Raw genomic sequence first — 15,910 nt, forward strand, 5'->3', positions numbered from 1 at the left:
GCACCACTGTGCTGGCTCAAAATGCATGCGTATTTTATGCATAAGCTCTACTTTTGACTCTAAAACCAGAAGCAGAACATAAAATTTTTCAGTGGTTAGTGTCAGAAGCAATGTGACTCAGATTCCCAGAGCAGGTCCCAGATAACAAGCTTTCTGTAGTCCTAACTGCACTCTTAACCCAAATTCTCTGTACAGAAATGAGCCCTTGGGCTGGAGAGATGGCTTTGCCTGCTCTTCCAAAGTTCCTGAGTTCAGTTCCCAGAAACCACATGAGCTCACAACCATCTGTAATGAGATTTGGTGCCCTCTTCTGGCCTGCAGGGATACATGCAGGCAGAATACTGAATGAATGAATGAATAAATAAATAGATAGATAGATAAATAAATAAATAAATAAATCTTTTTTTTAAAAAAAAAAAGAAGCCTTTATCTTTCCCTGGATCAAGGGGTGGGAAGTGCTGAAAAATATCCTAGGAAAGAGCGCCACAACTGGCAAGAAGTGTCTTCCAGCCTTAGACAGGGCTGGGGCTGGAGACATGCAGGGATTAAGAACACTGGCTGTTCCTCCAGAGGACCCAGGCTCAGTTCCCAGCACCCACATGGCACCCTGCAACCATCTGTAACTGGTTCCAGAAGATCTGACCTGTCTGGTCTCGGAGGGCATCAGGCATGCAGGTGGTACACAGGCTGCATACAGACAAAACACCCAACAAAGACCTTGGTATGGTGATACAGCTTTTCATTGCCAGCGCTTGGAAGGCAGAGGCAACCAGATGGATGAGTTCAAGGCCAACCTAGTCTACTCTACATAGAGTGTCCCAGGCCAGTCAGGGCTACATAATGAGACCAAGTCTTTTAAAAAGAAAGGAAAAAGGCAGGGTTGGGGAGATGGCTCAGTGGGTAGACGCAATCACTGCTAACCCTGACAACCTGAGTTTGATCCCCAGGACTCAGTAGAAGGAGGAGCAGACTGTCCTGAGCCTCTGACCTCCATACTCACCTTGGCGTGTTCAAGTACACGCACACACAAACAAGTGTTTTTGTTTTTAGAGCAATGAGCCAAGCGTGCTGTGTATCTGTAGTCCCACATATCCCGGAGGTGGAGACAAGCAGGATCACTTGAACCCAGGAGTTTGTGACCAGCCTGATAAAGCCAGGGGCAGAGCCAGGAGTAAAGAGCTAGGAGCCCTGTGGGTTCTTGAGCTGCTGTGACTTTGTCATCCTCATTATCAATGACTAATCCGAGCCTTAGCCAGTGGCCCTGTGCCTGCGCAGCTCAGGTACAGCAGGAGCGGAGCAGCTTATTCCTTATGTAAATATTTTTATGGGGATCAAAGCCAACGCTAGATGAGGAAATCTCTGCAACACCTTCTCCATAAGCCAGAAACCTGTCCCCGGTAAAGACAATCTAGACCAAGCAGACACTCAAAGCTGTGGGGAAAGAGGGCTTTTATTAACCAACATGAGGAGCAGAGCCCAGGCTCCCCGGTCCATCACATGCCTCTTCCACCCACCTGGGTGGTGAGTGGGGGGCATTCCTGAAGAAGTACAGCCATTCTCACAATAAATACATTCATTGTGGGGTGGAGGTGGGAGAGGTATGGGTGAAGGGCAGTAAAAACTCGTGGGGTTCCACGTTCTCAGCTACAAAAATAACAGTCATCCTCACCCAAGGGGAATGGGAGAGCTCAGTCAGGGTTGATTGTCCCATATGGGCCTGGAGACATCTGAGACCCTTGGACCTTGAAAGCGCCCTGGTGAGGTAGGACAGGAATGGGAGCCAAGCATCCAAACTCCCAGCCTCTGCCCTTTGCATAGTTCCAAGAACGGGCTTCCTGTGCCAGGTGAGATACCAGGTCACTTCCCCCTGCTGTGGTCTAGGAGAAGCAGTTGCTTGGTCCCTAAGAGGGAGGCTGGCTCATTGAGTGCAGTATTGGTCACTTGTCCTAGTTCTATAAGGACAGCTAAATGGGAGGGGCAATCTCCCTTTGAAATATCCACGGACCAAACCTAGTAGACACAGCCTGACTGAGGCAGCAAGGGGAGGCTCTGAATGTGTATGCGGGTGGACATGGAAGCAGATGATACGGGTGTGTTAGCACATACGCACGGGAAGAGGACATGCCTGGAGTGCTGGCACTCCTGCGTGTGAACGAGAGGAGCAGGGAGGCGGACTCACAAGGGCTCCGCAGGAAGGGAGAAGAGGGAGTGATGGCTCTTACCTCCCAGGCTGGCCTATTCCCAGACTCGTGCCAAAGGATTACCACACGGGACTGGGACTGGAAAGAGGACTAGAGATAGGAAGGTGATAATTGGGAGGGTGCCCCCGAATCTAGGCGGGATGATACCAGGAGGAGGGACACTGCAGCCCAGCTGATAAACATTCTTCATGTGCACATGGGAATGTCAGCAGGACTCGGGTGGCTGGCAGAGAGAGAGGTCTTGTCTGAATTCAGGACTACCCAGCACACAGAGCTGTGCAGAGGGTGGCAGCATTGAGGCCATCTGGACCTGCAGAGCCCTACCTGAGAAGAAGAGGAAGGGTGGGCAGGTAATGGGATAAGAGAACAGTCCTCTACTCCCAAGCTTTTGGGATAAGGGATAGAAACTGGGTCTGGGTTTGCAGAGTGCATGGTCCTGAGGGAGCACCTACCTTTGAGGAGCACCGGTGGGCCTGGGCTGCTCACATGTGTGCCTTGGAGACTGAAGAGGGGGCTTTGGCTAACCATGATTCTGGCCAGCCCTACAGAGACATCAAAGTTGGGAGAGGGGAATGGAGTTGGGGACGTGAAGGAGGGTGGCTGTGTTGGGGAGCAGAGGCCCAGCCTGGGGCAGCCAGGCTGGCTTGGAAGAGCATTTGTTTGAGAGGCTAGGCTCAGACAGAGCTCTCATCTAGCTGCTCTACCAGCTGTGTGTGTTTCCTCTTCTCCAGGATGCGGCTGAGCTCCTCCGCGAAGGAGCAGGGTCCGGCTGGCACTCCGTTGTTGCTCTGCCTCAGGAGCACATAACTACTGCCATTCATCCTTCGAAGCCGGCTGGGCAGTGCCACCAATCCATTGGTCAGCTCAGCTGGAGGTGGGGGTGGGGGTGGAGGGGGTGGGGCTGGGGCTCCTTCCCCAGGGATGATCTGGAGGCAGCTACTCTCCAGGCCCCCGGCCCCCTCCTCATCGTCACCCTCGTCTTCTTCTCCAGGACACTGGCCCGAGACTGTCTGCAGCTGCACAGCTGAGCCCCCTGCCCGGCCAGCCCTACCCAGTGAATACTTTCGCCTGCGACCTCTTCTGCCTCCCCTCAGACATGCCACATAGAGGAGGGACGATGCCAGGATGAGGCAGAGGCCACCAAGTATAGCGATGGCTACCACGTAGAACAACCTCATGTCATGTGCCAGCTGTGCTCCAGGCATGGCAGGGGCTTGTGGAACTGGGGCAGGGGTGGCCGGCCGTACTGTGAGGCTGTAGGAAGCCAGCAGCATCCGGAGACCATTCTCCTCAGCGTAGCAGCCATAGTTGCCACTGTGCTCCAGCTGTGTGTCTGTTACCAGCAGCCCATCCACTCCCACGCGGTAGCCTTCCTGGCCATCACTCAGGCTCTTGCTCCCATTGAGTAGCCACAAAGCTCGGGCCAGGTTCGATGGCTGGTCACAGGGCAGGAGGACGTCATCACCCCGGAGCACAGAGCGGGTCTTCAGTGGTGGTGGTGGTCCTGAGGAGGATGGGAGAGGAAGGATCAATAGCTGCCCATCCCAGACAGCATTGGAAATGACAAGACAGATGGCAGACAGCTAAATTCTTGGCATCAAGTCTGGAGGCGGTGACAGCTAAGCAAGCCTGTGAGCGCATGCTTCCCAGGGTGCACATGGGCCCTGCCTGGGAAGTAGACAGTGTCTTGGGTCTTTTCCCCTCTCTCTAAGCTCCTCTCCCCTGTGGTTTCTACCAAGGACTCCTAATCTTTACTTTAGCAGAGCTTTCTTTCCTGAACACCAGGCTTGAATGTTTACCACCTGCTGGGAATCTCACTAAGGCCAAAACCTCATTCATCAACCACACCAAGGTCCTTTGAATCGCTCCCGCCAGCGGCTCTGCCATTTACATCAGGAACTGGCAGTTTCCCTTGCCTCTCCTCCTCACGTCCGTTCTCATGAGACTCTCAGACCTGTTCGCCTCTCTCCTTTCATGGCTGCCTGCCCTCTAGGGGCCTCATTCAGTCTCCGATCCTTGCAACTACAGCTGATCCCTTGAAAACACAAATCTAGACTGAGCAGATACATCAGGAAATATAGGTATTTGCTGCCAGGCTGGGACCCACATGTAGAAGGAGAGAACTGACTCCCATAGGTGTCTTACAATCCCTGGGACCCACATGTAGAAGGAGAGAACTGACTCCCATAGGTGTCTTACACGTGCGCATCCTCCTCACACAAATGCTTGAGAGCAAAATAAATATAGTTAAAAAAAAATTTAAGACAGGGGCTGGAGAGATGGCTCAGTGGTTAAGAGCACTTGTTGCCCTTGCTGTAGAGGACCTGAGTTTGGTCCCAGCACCCACATGGTGGCTCACAAGCACCCATAACTCCAGTCCCAGGGAATGCAACCAAGCATGCACACAGTGCACATACATACATGCAGGCAAAATGCACTCATAAAATAATTTTTAAATGTCTTAAAAATAAGCCAGGTGGTGGGGCACACACCTTTAATCTCACCACTTGGGAGGCAGAGGCAGGCAGATCTCTGAGCTCGAGGCCAGCCTGATCTACAGAGCAAGTTCCGGGACAGCCAGGGCTACATGGAGAAACCCGTCTTGAAAAACCAAATAAACAAACAAATAGCAAAAAAAAAAAAAAAAAAAAATTAAGAAAGATGAGTCTGGTCAGGTTACTTCTTGGAAAAAAAAAAAACAAAAAAAAAAAAACAAAACAAAAAACAAAAAAAACTCTCCAGAGGTTTCCTATTACTTTTCTTATAAGGACCAAAACATTTGCCATGGTCCCTGCTCATCTCCAGTCTTTTCCTCCTGAGTGCCCTCTTCCCACTGACCCAGCTGATTGAGTGCCATTGCCCTCCTCATGCCCACAACCTGCCTGGTTAGCTTGGAGATGGCACAGCTTGGATCAAAAGTACAAACTTGAATTTGACTGCTTCAGGCCAGGTTGATTCTAACCCTGCTGCTTCGTAGCTGAGTAACCATGGACAGTTTCCTGATATTCCCTGTGCCTCAGAGGGGTTGTCCCTCACGGGGATGATGATGGGGCCTCTCACATAGAGTGTTGTGAGAACAGACACACGGAAGTGCTTAGATCAGTGCTTGGCACACGTACTCAGCTCCGATTACTATCTTCTTTTAGTCCTTTAGATATCAGCTCTGCGACATAATCTTTCTATGGAGAAAAACACTTTACCCTTCTGCACCTCACTGTAATTGCAGTTATTAATAATTACAGATAGTTCTTTGTATTCATGTCCCCCCACCACTTAGGCATATACTTCAGATATGGTCATAAAACTAGCACTAAGTCACTAACTCCCCACCCTGTCTCTTGTGTGTGTGTTGCTAGACAGTAAACCCACGTAATGGGCAAAAAGAGCTTTCTCTCTTTTTTTTTTTTTTTTTTTTTGTTTTTTTGAGACAGGGTTTCTCTGTGAAACAGTCCTGGCAGTCCTGGAACTCACTCTGTAGACCAGGCTAGCCTTGAACTCACTGAGATCCACCCCCTTCTGCCCTGCCTCCCAAGTGCTGGGATTAAAGGCGTGTGCCACCACTGCCTGGCTAAGAAAAGCTCTTTACCAATGAGTTACATGCCAGACTATCTCCAAGTCTTGAGCCTGCTTCTTCATTTACAATGTATTTGGGAAATAGTTATCCACTGAGCATTTCCTGTGCTGGGTCATCCTCATGAACCCATCCAAGCACAGGCAGTCAGAAACATCCACACAGGTCTGTGAGTTCGACTCACCTGTATCCCTGCTGCCCTCACAGCCTCGATTTCCTCTCTCTATGTCCTGTATCAATGCTGTCCTGGGGACAGAAAATCAAGGTTCATGAACAAGGAGAAATGAGCAGCAGGATTACCAATAACAGCTCACATCCCTTTCCTCCTCCATTTAGGGCGTGTCTCCCATCCCTACTTCCAACCTCTACCCTGGGACCTGTTGGCGACGGTGCTGGCCACCATGCAGGCATGGGTGCTAGAGTCCCAGCCACAGTAGGGGTCCCGTGCCAGGATACAGTCATAGCAGGAACGGTAGCGAGAACAGCTGGACAGAGGAAACTGAATGACTCCACTAGCAGCCCCCACATAGAGGCTGTGCTGGAACCAAAGAGGACAGTCGGTCAGCGACCCCACAGTCCCTACCCAGCCTCCCTAGCCCCCTTCTTGGCATATTGAGGTCAGGTCTACCTGCAGGGGAGAGATGACTAGACTGTCCACAGACTGGGGCTCCCTGAACACTTGTGTCTCTTCGATGATGTGCATCCCAGAGCCCAGGACCACGGCCTTGTGGATCCAGCCATCAGCTGATGTAGAATGGACAAAAGTCAGAACCCAGCAGTGTCATCTGCTCTCAGTACCCCACAGGAGGCCTAACGGGAACATCTCAGGAATCAGCCACCAGCAGTGGTCCCTTAGGACACTGGGCGCTCCAGGCCAACGTGGCAGGAGCTACTGGGTTCAGACAGTAACCAAGGCCATTAGGGGTCGGGGATTTGGATCAGGAGCACCTGTGCCCAGAAAGAGCAGGTCATAGGTAGGTCCAGCAGGTGTGCTGACACGGGTTCCGGTGAGCTGTGTGTAGCGCACACTGCGCTTCAGCAGCAGGGGTCGCCCGCGCGTGGGCACCACAGGCCGAGCCATCAGTGGGTGCAGCTTCACAAAGTCCAGGACCAGGGATGGCAAGTCTTGGGACGAGTTGTACCCTCGTCTGCGCAAGGAATCTGTGATGCACTGGGTTGGAGGAATGGGTGGTGAGCTGCAGGACTCCACCTGCCTCCCCTCCCCTCCCAAGGCTTTGTCTACTCAGCATAGGCGCCAGGCCTGAGTGCTCACCGAGCCAGGCCGGGGTTCGGGCACCCCACCCTCATAGCGGCCCCAGCGCCGGGCACCATCCTGGTACTCCATGAAGGGGCCTGTGAACACAGCCTGCATCTCAGCCAGGTCATAGCGGCAGATGGCTGAGGCCTCCAGGGTCTTCCTAGGAATGGGACATAGGGGAGGACTTAGCCACACTGAATGGAACCTGCCCCCAACCCACGCTCTACCTGGAGCTACTGTTACCATGGTCCATGTCCACCTCAGGCCTATGGGCCTGTCTTGGGCATCAGTGGACCACAGTGCCCTCTGACCCTAGGAGAGCTTGACATGCCTGACTCCATTTTGCAGCCAGCTCTCTTCTAACTGATCACATCTGCTCATCATTGACCTCAGCTCCAGCCCTTAGACGTCTTCAGTTTCTTTCCTTTGACAGCACTCCTGAGCTTACCACTGTGTTGTCAGCGTGAAGACTGCATAGAAGTGCGTGTGGACCGACACATCAGCATCCAGGCTGCAGACGCCGCGTAGTGTCTCGTACTGTGGGATGTGGCAGATGAGACGAGCCTTCAGGAAGGATGTCCACTTCTTCTGTAGGATCTTCTTTCCTCCCAGATCTCCCTGGGGAGGTAGGGACACAGGATCAGGGTCAGAGGTCTAGCCTCTCCCTGTACCCTGTATCCTGACTTCTCCATACGCACCTTGCACACACGGGCTACTCTAGCCACGCGGTGGCTGCTGCGACTCTGAGTGAAGCTGCTAGAGCCTTCTTCGCGCTCCATGAAGAAGTAGTAAATCTTGTCATCGTCACCCACGGCACTGGCCTTGCTTTCCCGCACCAGCACAGAGAATACAAACTCAGCATCTGTGGGTTGAGTATTTAGGAGACTTATGAAACAGCCTGAGACCTCTCCCTCCGCCACGCCCCCTCGCTCTCCCTCCACAACACACGGGCTCAGAATGGACAGGCTCACCTGGAGACCTGGGAATGGGATGGTCATGTGCCCAAGGGAGTAAACAATAAAAAACAGACCCCTACGTCCCCCCATCATCCTGCACCTCCTCCTCCTAACCATTGAGCCAGTGCATGGGAGCCTCCTCAGTTCTCAGAGAGTGTGGGTGGCGGCTCCGGCGGATGTCAGGAATACTCCGAAATTCATACCGTGTCGCTGTGTAGAGGCCTCCATCTGAGGCAGGGACATTCAGACATGAGATGCATGTCATGTACAACAGGGAATATGGCATGCATAAATGACAAGTCCTAGCAGCAAGATATGCATTCAGATCATCGCATTCTTATGCGTTAGGACTGGCGGCAGGAGGGTCTGCTCACCGATGATAAGGCCTGTGAAGCCACGGGCTGGGTCATAAGGACATTTCTCCTTTCCCTCCTCAAAGTTAGTAGGCAAGATGAAGGCTTCAGCATCCTGGAGAATGAGGGTCCCAATCAGTCAATGGTCCTGAAGACAGGCAAGGGCTGCAGCCCCAGGTCAGGCCAGTCTGGGGTTAGCATTCAGGGCTAGGGATAGGAATACTCACAATGGCTGCACAGAGGGGCTGGAAGGCGTGGGTCCCACATGCATAGAAGTGGGTGGCATTGAGCCGCTGTAGGAATCGCACATGGTTGAAACACTCTGTCTATAGACAAAGGGAGATAGTCATGTAAGTTCTCTGTCTGAATAGAAGACATTTCTATTGGTCTAGCTTTGCAGTATGATTCTTTTTTGTTGTTGTTTGTTTTTTCGAGACAGGGTTTCCCTGTGTAACAGTCCTAGCTGTCCTGCAACTATCTCTTGTAGACCAGGCTGACCTCAAACTCACAGAGATCCACCTGCTTCTGCCTCCCGAGTGCTGGGATTAAGGGCATGCCCACTACTGCCTGGCTACTCAAAAATTACTTTTAAGCAATGCTCCTCCCTAATCCTGGAGCTCCCATAAATCCCAATTCTCTCTCTGTTGCCAGTCTCATTATGGCGAAAAGCAAGCTCCCATTCTTCCTGACCCAAATTGTCCCTCTTAAACCTGTTCATCCGGTCTTTCCCACCTCCACCTGCATCCACCTTGCTCTGGTCCAGAAGCATCTTTGCTGCCGCCCACTCTTCCCCACATTCAGCCACTTTCCATGGTTCACTCTGCCAAGTGGTTCTTGAACTTGGCCCACTTCACTGTTTTCATCCAGTACTGATAACCGTCACCTCTTTGTTGCACAACTCTAGGGGCTACTTGACCCCCTCCTAACCTGCTATGCTACTCTTTTTCACAGCTGTTTACTCAGTGACTGAGGGACGCTCCAGGAGTAACATTCAGACAGCACAAGGGGGCCTGCTGTCAACAGCCTCTCCCTGTATTCCGGTCTCCCAGGTAGCCTGTGAGGGAGACCGTAGACACCACGTCTGAAGTTCCCTTCCAGGATCACCCATCTGCCAACACCCTCTTGCTCCCATCCAATCCACTTCCCAAAGCGCCACAGATGTAAAACAGACAGGGGCATGGCAGCAGCTCCCGTGCCTGCAGCACACAATCCCAAATGGCCCTGGGCTGATCCCTGACGGCTCATTCCACCTCTTCCAGCCACAATGGCTGTCTCTGCACCCTTCCGGTGCCTAAGCTGCTGTCCAGTTCTCCTTGACCATCCTCCTGTCTGTTACCCAGAGTCTGAATCCATGGAAAGTTCCTATCCCCACTTTCTCTCCTGCAGCCCTCCTCTGTTCCTTGTCAGCTTGCTCAGGTCTTCTTTCTAACCCCTAGCATGCCCCACGCTTTCCACTGTTCTTCCTGTCTCTAGACTCAGTCTATTTTCATCCACCTGGCGCGTGGGACGAGACCAGCTTTCCTAGAGTAGCTCCCTAAGACAGAAAAAGGGCAGTTGGGATGAATTCTGTAGTCAAATGAGCTTGGAAAGTACCGGGCGGGTGACTGCTCGGAGCTTTAATGATGTCACTGTGCACTGTGAGCTAGGAATGTTGTCCTTTCCAAACATAGTACACCACTCAGTTCCGCCTTTGAAAATGAACGTTCTTCAGGATAATGCTTTGGAACATGTTCTCTGACACTTTGCTGTTCAAAGTGGTCTGAGAACCAGAGCGATCAGCTTCAGTTGGCTTTCCGGAGGTGCAACATCTTGGGCCCTTTCCAGACCTATTGACCGGGAGCCTATGATTCATGTGTGAGGGCCTCTAAGGAAGGCATCAGACAGAATGGGTGCCGTTGTCACAGTAATGTCCAAACCCTTCGTGACCTGGGTTCACCTACCCCACTAGCTCTGTTTATTAGCCACAGTGCACTGAGGTAGTCTCTGATGGGAAGTTCTAGAGGGACACACCGCAGACTCACGGAGTCACAGCCCCTAGGTCTAGGGCCCAAAGTTTGAGGTCAAGGCTTTTTGTGAACCCTAATCCTCTTTCATTTACCGCCCAACTGCTGGGATGACAGGCATTCACCACCACGATGCCCAGTGTGAATGTGCACTTGTGTGTGTGTCCTCAGCCTCCCAAGGGCTGGAACTGGAATGTGTTTTTTAAATCTGTTTATTTCATGTGTGTATGTGTGTGCCTATGCTATGGCACACATTAGAAAGACCAGAGGACAACCTGTGAGAGCAAGTGCCTTAACCTGCTGAGCAGTGTTGCTGGTCCAAGAGTGTGTACTCTTTTTTAAAAATGTTTATTTATTTATTTATTTATTACGTAGACACTGTAAGGCCTACGTAAGGGCACCAGATCTGATTATGGGTGGCTGTGAGCCACCATGTGGTTGCTGGGAATTGAACTCAGGACCTCTGGTAGAACAGTGAGTGCTCTTAACTACTGAGCCATCTCTCCAGCCCCAAGAATGTGTATTCTTTAAAAAAACTCCTCAGTTAAGTGTGGTGGATCATGCCTTTAATCTCAGCAGTCAGGAGGCAGAGGCAGGCTGATCCCCGAGTTCAAGGCCAGCCTGGTGTACAGAACAAGTTCTAGGCCAGACAGGGCTACACAGAGAAACCCTGTCTTGAAAAACAAAACAGAACAAAACAAAAACTCTCCAGCCAGGTGTGGTGGCGCACGCCTTTAATCCTGGCCCTAGAAGGCAGAGACAGGCAAACCTCTATGAGCTCGAGGTCAGCCTGGTCTATAGAGTGAGTTCCAGTACAGCCAAGGATACATAGTAAGATCTTGTATGAAATAACTCCAAAATAAGTACACAAATACAAAAAAACGCTCTGTGCTTGGTTGTTACATAGCCAGGATGATTCCCCCGCCAGACACCAGCTTTCTAGTCAGAAAAACCTAACACTTGACTAAGGTCCCTCCGTGAGCACCAGGCACTTGGGCCACTGTTCCAGTAAAGTGTCATTTTTTTCTCTCTGTGACATGGGGATAATAAAGCACCTTAGGGTTGTCTCAGAACTAGATCTAGTTGTCACTTGGTAGCAGCTACTTATTTGCTAGGATTCTAATTTGAGATTTCCCCGGGGTGGGGATGGAGGCTGGGGTAGAAGGGTTGCCCCAAGGCCTGCCATTCCTAATGCTCACTGTGGTCACGCAGCTGACTGCACATCTGAACGGCACCATCTGTGTCCCTCCCATTCCTGGCACCCCTGGCTGAGGAGGAAGAAAGGAGAGCTGGGAACAGGCAGATCACATACCTGGTTGTTTTTCCCTTTCTGCCGACACTTGCTTTGCATCTCTGGGGAGGCCTCCCAGTGGATCTAGTGAGGAGGAAGGGACAGACTGCAATACTGACCTCAATATCCAGGACCCAGAGAATCCAACAGTGGGGCTCCAGAGGACAGGGGAAACTGGAGTGGGCTGGAAGGCTGGGGAAGTCTCTGGGTGACTGAGATCCCAGGGTGCTGGAGGCCTTAGGGTTGGTCCAGGTGCCAGGGGCTGACCTCTTTGTGAGCACCATCTCCTATGTCCCGGGCGCTGAGAGAGAACAGGGCGCCCCGAGCTCCCACCAACAGCCGTTCTGAAGCCTCCTCCAGCAGGAGGGTTGAATAGTTCTGGGTTTGACCCCTGAAGTGCCGGATCCGGGAGAGTTCTGGGAACAAGAGAGGCAGGGAGGTGTCTGGGGGGCTACTTCCTGCCCCCAGCTCTGGCAGCCATCACCTTTCAAGGTTGGGGATCTAACCTTCATAGGAAATGGTCATCCGTGGGGTGGCATCTAGCTCGCGGGGGGGTCTCCGCAGCGAGGGTCCAGGGACAGCTGTTACTGTGAGGAAACTGAAGAGGAGGGGCCAGAGCCTCCCCCACATCTTCCTGGGGAAGTTCAGAGCCACAAGACCCCAAAGGCAGCCAGGGCCAGAAGAGCAATCTCTGGGGTCAAAGTCCGGGTAGTGATCACATGGAAGGTCAGGGGTCAGGAGGCCATGGGGATCAAGTAATCATAGGGCCATGGAGGATCCTGAAATGGGGGGGACATGGAGCCACAAGGTTGTGTGGCCATGGAATCACAGCTCAGAAGTCAGAGGGAGAGGGTCACGTGCCTTTCTGCATCAAATGCAAATTCCATGGAGAGTGGGCATTGGAGGGTCCCAGCAGGGTTGTAGGCTACTGAAGGAGTCACCTTGCCCCCAAACAAGGGTGTGTGGTGGGGGAGTTTCAGTTCTCTCTCTGTTTTCTGAAGGAGAAAACGAAACAAAACAAAACAAAAATCAAAATCCCTCCAAAATGGGAAACTCTTTGCTCTGTGTGTGGATGGCAGATGGATGGCATGAACCAGACTTCAGGGGGCACTGAAGGACAGAGGCCCGACACCCACAGAACTCCCACATCAGGACAGACTCACAGCCATTCTGCCCATCTCTGCCCTGGTAAAGAAGGCTGTGGTGAACGTACCGCCTTTATAAGACCCTAGACCAGCTTTAACCCACACCCATGGTAACACTCTTGCCCAGTCAGATGATGGGACCATTTCAGTAGAGCCTTGGTTCTCAGACAGGCCTATTCCCCTGCAGCGCTGCCTGCGGGGGTGCCTTCTGCAGGAGGCCTGGGCAGTCGGTTAATGGGCCTTTGTTAATTTTGTCCTGTTTCCCCTTTGTTTTTTCTTTCCCATTGGCCTGAGAGCTCCCTTTGGAATTTCTCTTTAATTAGACACTTCTCTTTGGCATTTTTCTCTGAGGGGGTGCACATCTCTGTCCTGCCCATGCGAGTCCATACTGCACCCTCTGGCTGGGCATCCACACGAGTCGAGTCCCTACCTGCTAGACCTAACTGCGGGCAGGTAGCACCAGTGTGAGAGGGTGGGAGTGAGGTGCGTGGATCTGGGTCCCTGAGCTGCACAAGTGTAATGTCTGTGCAAGAGAGGGCAGTGTGTGCAAGACCAGTTAAGACCTAGACAACAACGTGGGGACAGTGAATAATGGGACCCTGAAATCCTGGGCCACCTTTAGTCTTGCAGCTGATGTAGAGGTGGGTGGTAGGCCTCACCCTTATCTCTGGTGAACTTTCAAAGATTTCCTGGGCTGGACAAGGTGTGGAAGACGCCTGATCCACCCAATGTCATCAGACACCCATAGGCAGGGTCAGAGGGTTTCACCGTGCTCTCTTTTTCCTTCTGGGTCAAATATTAACTCTCTGACCTTAAAGAGGGGAGGGATCTGGAGCTGGTGAGAGGAACAGCAGGAATTTGGAGAGTCTGTTCAAGAGTTAAAAGTTAGAACTGTGTGAGAGGGAGTGAAGAGAGCCTCTGCACCACAGAGAGCGAGCGCCTCAAGTTCTCGTTTTGGGGGCTGGGGCCACGGGAGGTTCCAGGCTGCCTGAGCTCCACCTTACTATGAAGGCACACCTGTTTACATTTGGGGCCTCCTATTTGCTCAGCACAGAAGGGGGAGCCCTAAGGGCTGGCGGAAGCCAGTGCCAAGGACAGGGCAGGAAGAACAGATCCTAGATCAGAGGACCTACTTGGTGCGGAGTGCACGGCCCAGGTGTGCATTTATTTTGGGTCATGTGGGCCCCAAAGAATGTGACACACTTGCACACAGGTGTGCACGCATGTTTAAGTAGGGCAGAGAGCACATGTACTTTCAAGAGTCATGCACACACACACCCCCCCCCCAGAGGCTTAGCAAAAGTATGCTCGCACAAAGGGCCAAGGCCACACAGTAACAATATACAGAAGGTTGTGCCCACACGCCATCCAGTCAGTGGTTCACATATCCTCCCTGGTGCACAAGCAGGACACATACATTGCTTCCTATTCAACAGGAGTTCCTTGTCCACACATTTGTACGGGGCATGCACACAAAATAGTTGATAGTGGCCAGGCACAGCACACACATGTATTCAGAGACCTCAGACACAATTACATCAGGCAGAGACAAACACTCGTGGTGAAACACATAAAGGGGTCCGGCTTTTGCTGAGAGGCACAGCAGAATCCTGTCCCCTTTCCTGAAAGTCTTGGTTTTGGTGGTAAGGCCAGTTCTCTCCCTCTCCCTCTGTGTGTGTGTGTGTGTGTGTGTGTGTGTGTGTGTGTTAGGGTGAGGGGCTTCTGACCTGGGGTGAGTGCTTGAAAGGGAGAATGGGTAACTAACCCGGAGAGGAGGCCCTCAGATTTAGCCAAGGGCAGATGGAATGCTACCTCACCAGTCCCCTTTCCCCCTATGGATGGCATCTACATCTGGGGAGCTGGGCTGAAGCTTTCAGTCCCCACTTAACCTGTTGGGAGGGCCGGGTTAAGGGGCAGGGGGTGGAGCATGCCACCCCTCCCCCAGTGGTAAGAGGGTTCAAGGTCTCCAGTTCACACCCCACACTTCATTCCAAGTTTGGGTTCCTTCCCAGGGCCTGCCTGCTGAACTCTGATCATCTTCAGTTGGATCCTAGGGTGAAGAAAACTGGGGAGGGTTCCCCCCAACAATAAGCTCAATAGACTCTCGACCTTCATCCCTGATGTCCACCTGCCTGGGGTTAGCGGTATTTCCCTCTGTCCAGTAGGATGGCGGTCTCTCCTGGCTTGAGGGCACCTCTCCCTCGCCTTCCCCTCCCTCCACCATCCTGGACAGTCCTCGGTTCTCTCCTCTGATCAGATCTAACCTCAGTATCTACTGCTGCAGCTCGAGGACAAGCTCTCCTTCGATCCCGCTGGACGCCAGGAGACATGACCCAGATCCAGGGGAACATTGTTCTCCACGCGGGTCCCTGCCCCGCTGCGAACCCCGACTCCGCGAAGGCGGGTCTGCGCCCTGTGCGACCCGAGGCCTGGCCCGCACCCCTCTAGAACCTTTTATGCGGGACCGGGGGTCTCGGCGGTGAGAAAGGCCTGGCCTATCTTGGAGGGTGGAATGGACGAGGACAAGGCTTTGCCCGGCCGCGGCCCCCGGCCCTGCCACCGCCCGCACTCCCTGCCTCCCTCACCTTTGCGCTGGGATCCGGGGCCATAGAGACGGCGATGTGTGGTTCCGCGGCCCCACAGCACCAGCTGCGGGAGGAAGGGGCCGCGGCCGGAGCGAGGCGGGGTGGAGGCGGAGCCGGGGGTGGGGCGGGGGCCGGAGGCGGGCCGGAGGCGGGGGCGGGGAAGGGCGCCTGCCCTCTTTCGCGCCCCCCACCACGCACAATAGATACGATTTGTGGGAGACGCTCGAGGCCCACGGCTCCTAGTGTCCCCTTTCTTCCAGGCTTAGTCGTTTTGGGTACCGCCCGCCACTTGGTACTGGTGGTGGGGATGCTTATCACTGCGTGCGCCTTAAAACAGGCTGATCCTGCCAATCTGCCCTGGTCCTAAGACCCCTCCCATTTACCTATTGCAGGGACGCGTAAACCTCGGGTCCCTGATTGCTGTACTCTGCTCTCTAACCTGCACCTCACTTCTTGCAAAACATGTTTACCATGCTCTCTTGTCTTTGGCTTAGGGTGCCGGTGTGCAGATGGGGACTACATTAAGGGCATCAGGCTTCTGCGCAGC

At 53.0% G+C, this 15,910-nt stretch overlaps 1 protein-coding gene across 2 annotated transcripts; it reads right to left on the reverse strand.

Moving 5' to 3' along the window:
- Nucleotides 1-1,441: 1,441 nt before the first annotated feature.
- Nucleotides 1,442-15,477, reverse strand: Sema4g (semaphorin 4G). 2 transcript variants are annotated; one of them, XR_009057582.1, is made up of 16 exons: nt 15,364-15,477; nt 12,140-12,628; nt 11,901-12,049; nt 11,655-11,717; nt 8,567-8,665; nt 8,361-8,454; nt 8,101-8,214; nt 7,729-7,892; nt 7,479-7,648; nt 7,046-7,190; nt 6,721-6,943; nt 6,401-6,516; nt 6,150-6,310; nt 5,957-6,018; nt 2,650-3,705; nt 1,442-2,521 (listed from the first exon to the last, which is right to left on the reverse strand). XR_009057582.1 is itself a non-coding variant. In XM_057778552.1 (15 exons), exons 2-15 carry the CDS (start codon nt 12,261-12,263, stop codon nt 2,876-2,878), a joined length of 2,514 nt encoding a protein of 837 aa, XP_057634535.1. In that variant the 5' UTR covers nt 12,264-12,628; nt 15,364-15,477; the 3' UTR covers nt 1,442-2,875. The 2 variants fall into 2 exon arrangements, 1 of the variants encoding a protein (XP_057634535.1); XM_057778552.1 differs by having other exon boundaries at nt 1,442-3,705.
- Between the last annotated feature and the right edge of the window lie 433 nt (nt 15,478-15,910).

Source organism: Chionomys nivalis, chromosome 8 (assembly GCF_950005125.1).
Source record: "Chionomys nivalis chromosome 8, mChiNiv1.1, whole genome shotgun sequence".
NCBI classification, from domain to species: Eukaryota; Metazoa; Chordata; class Mammalia; order Rodentia; family Cricetidae; genus Chionomys; species Chionomys nivalis.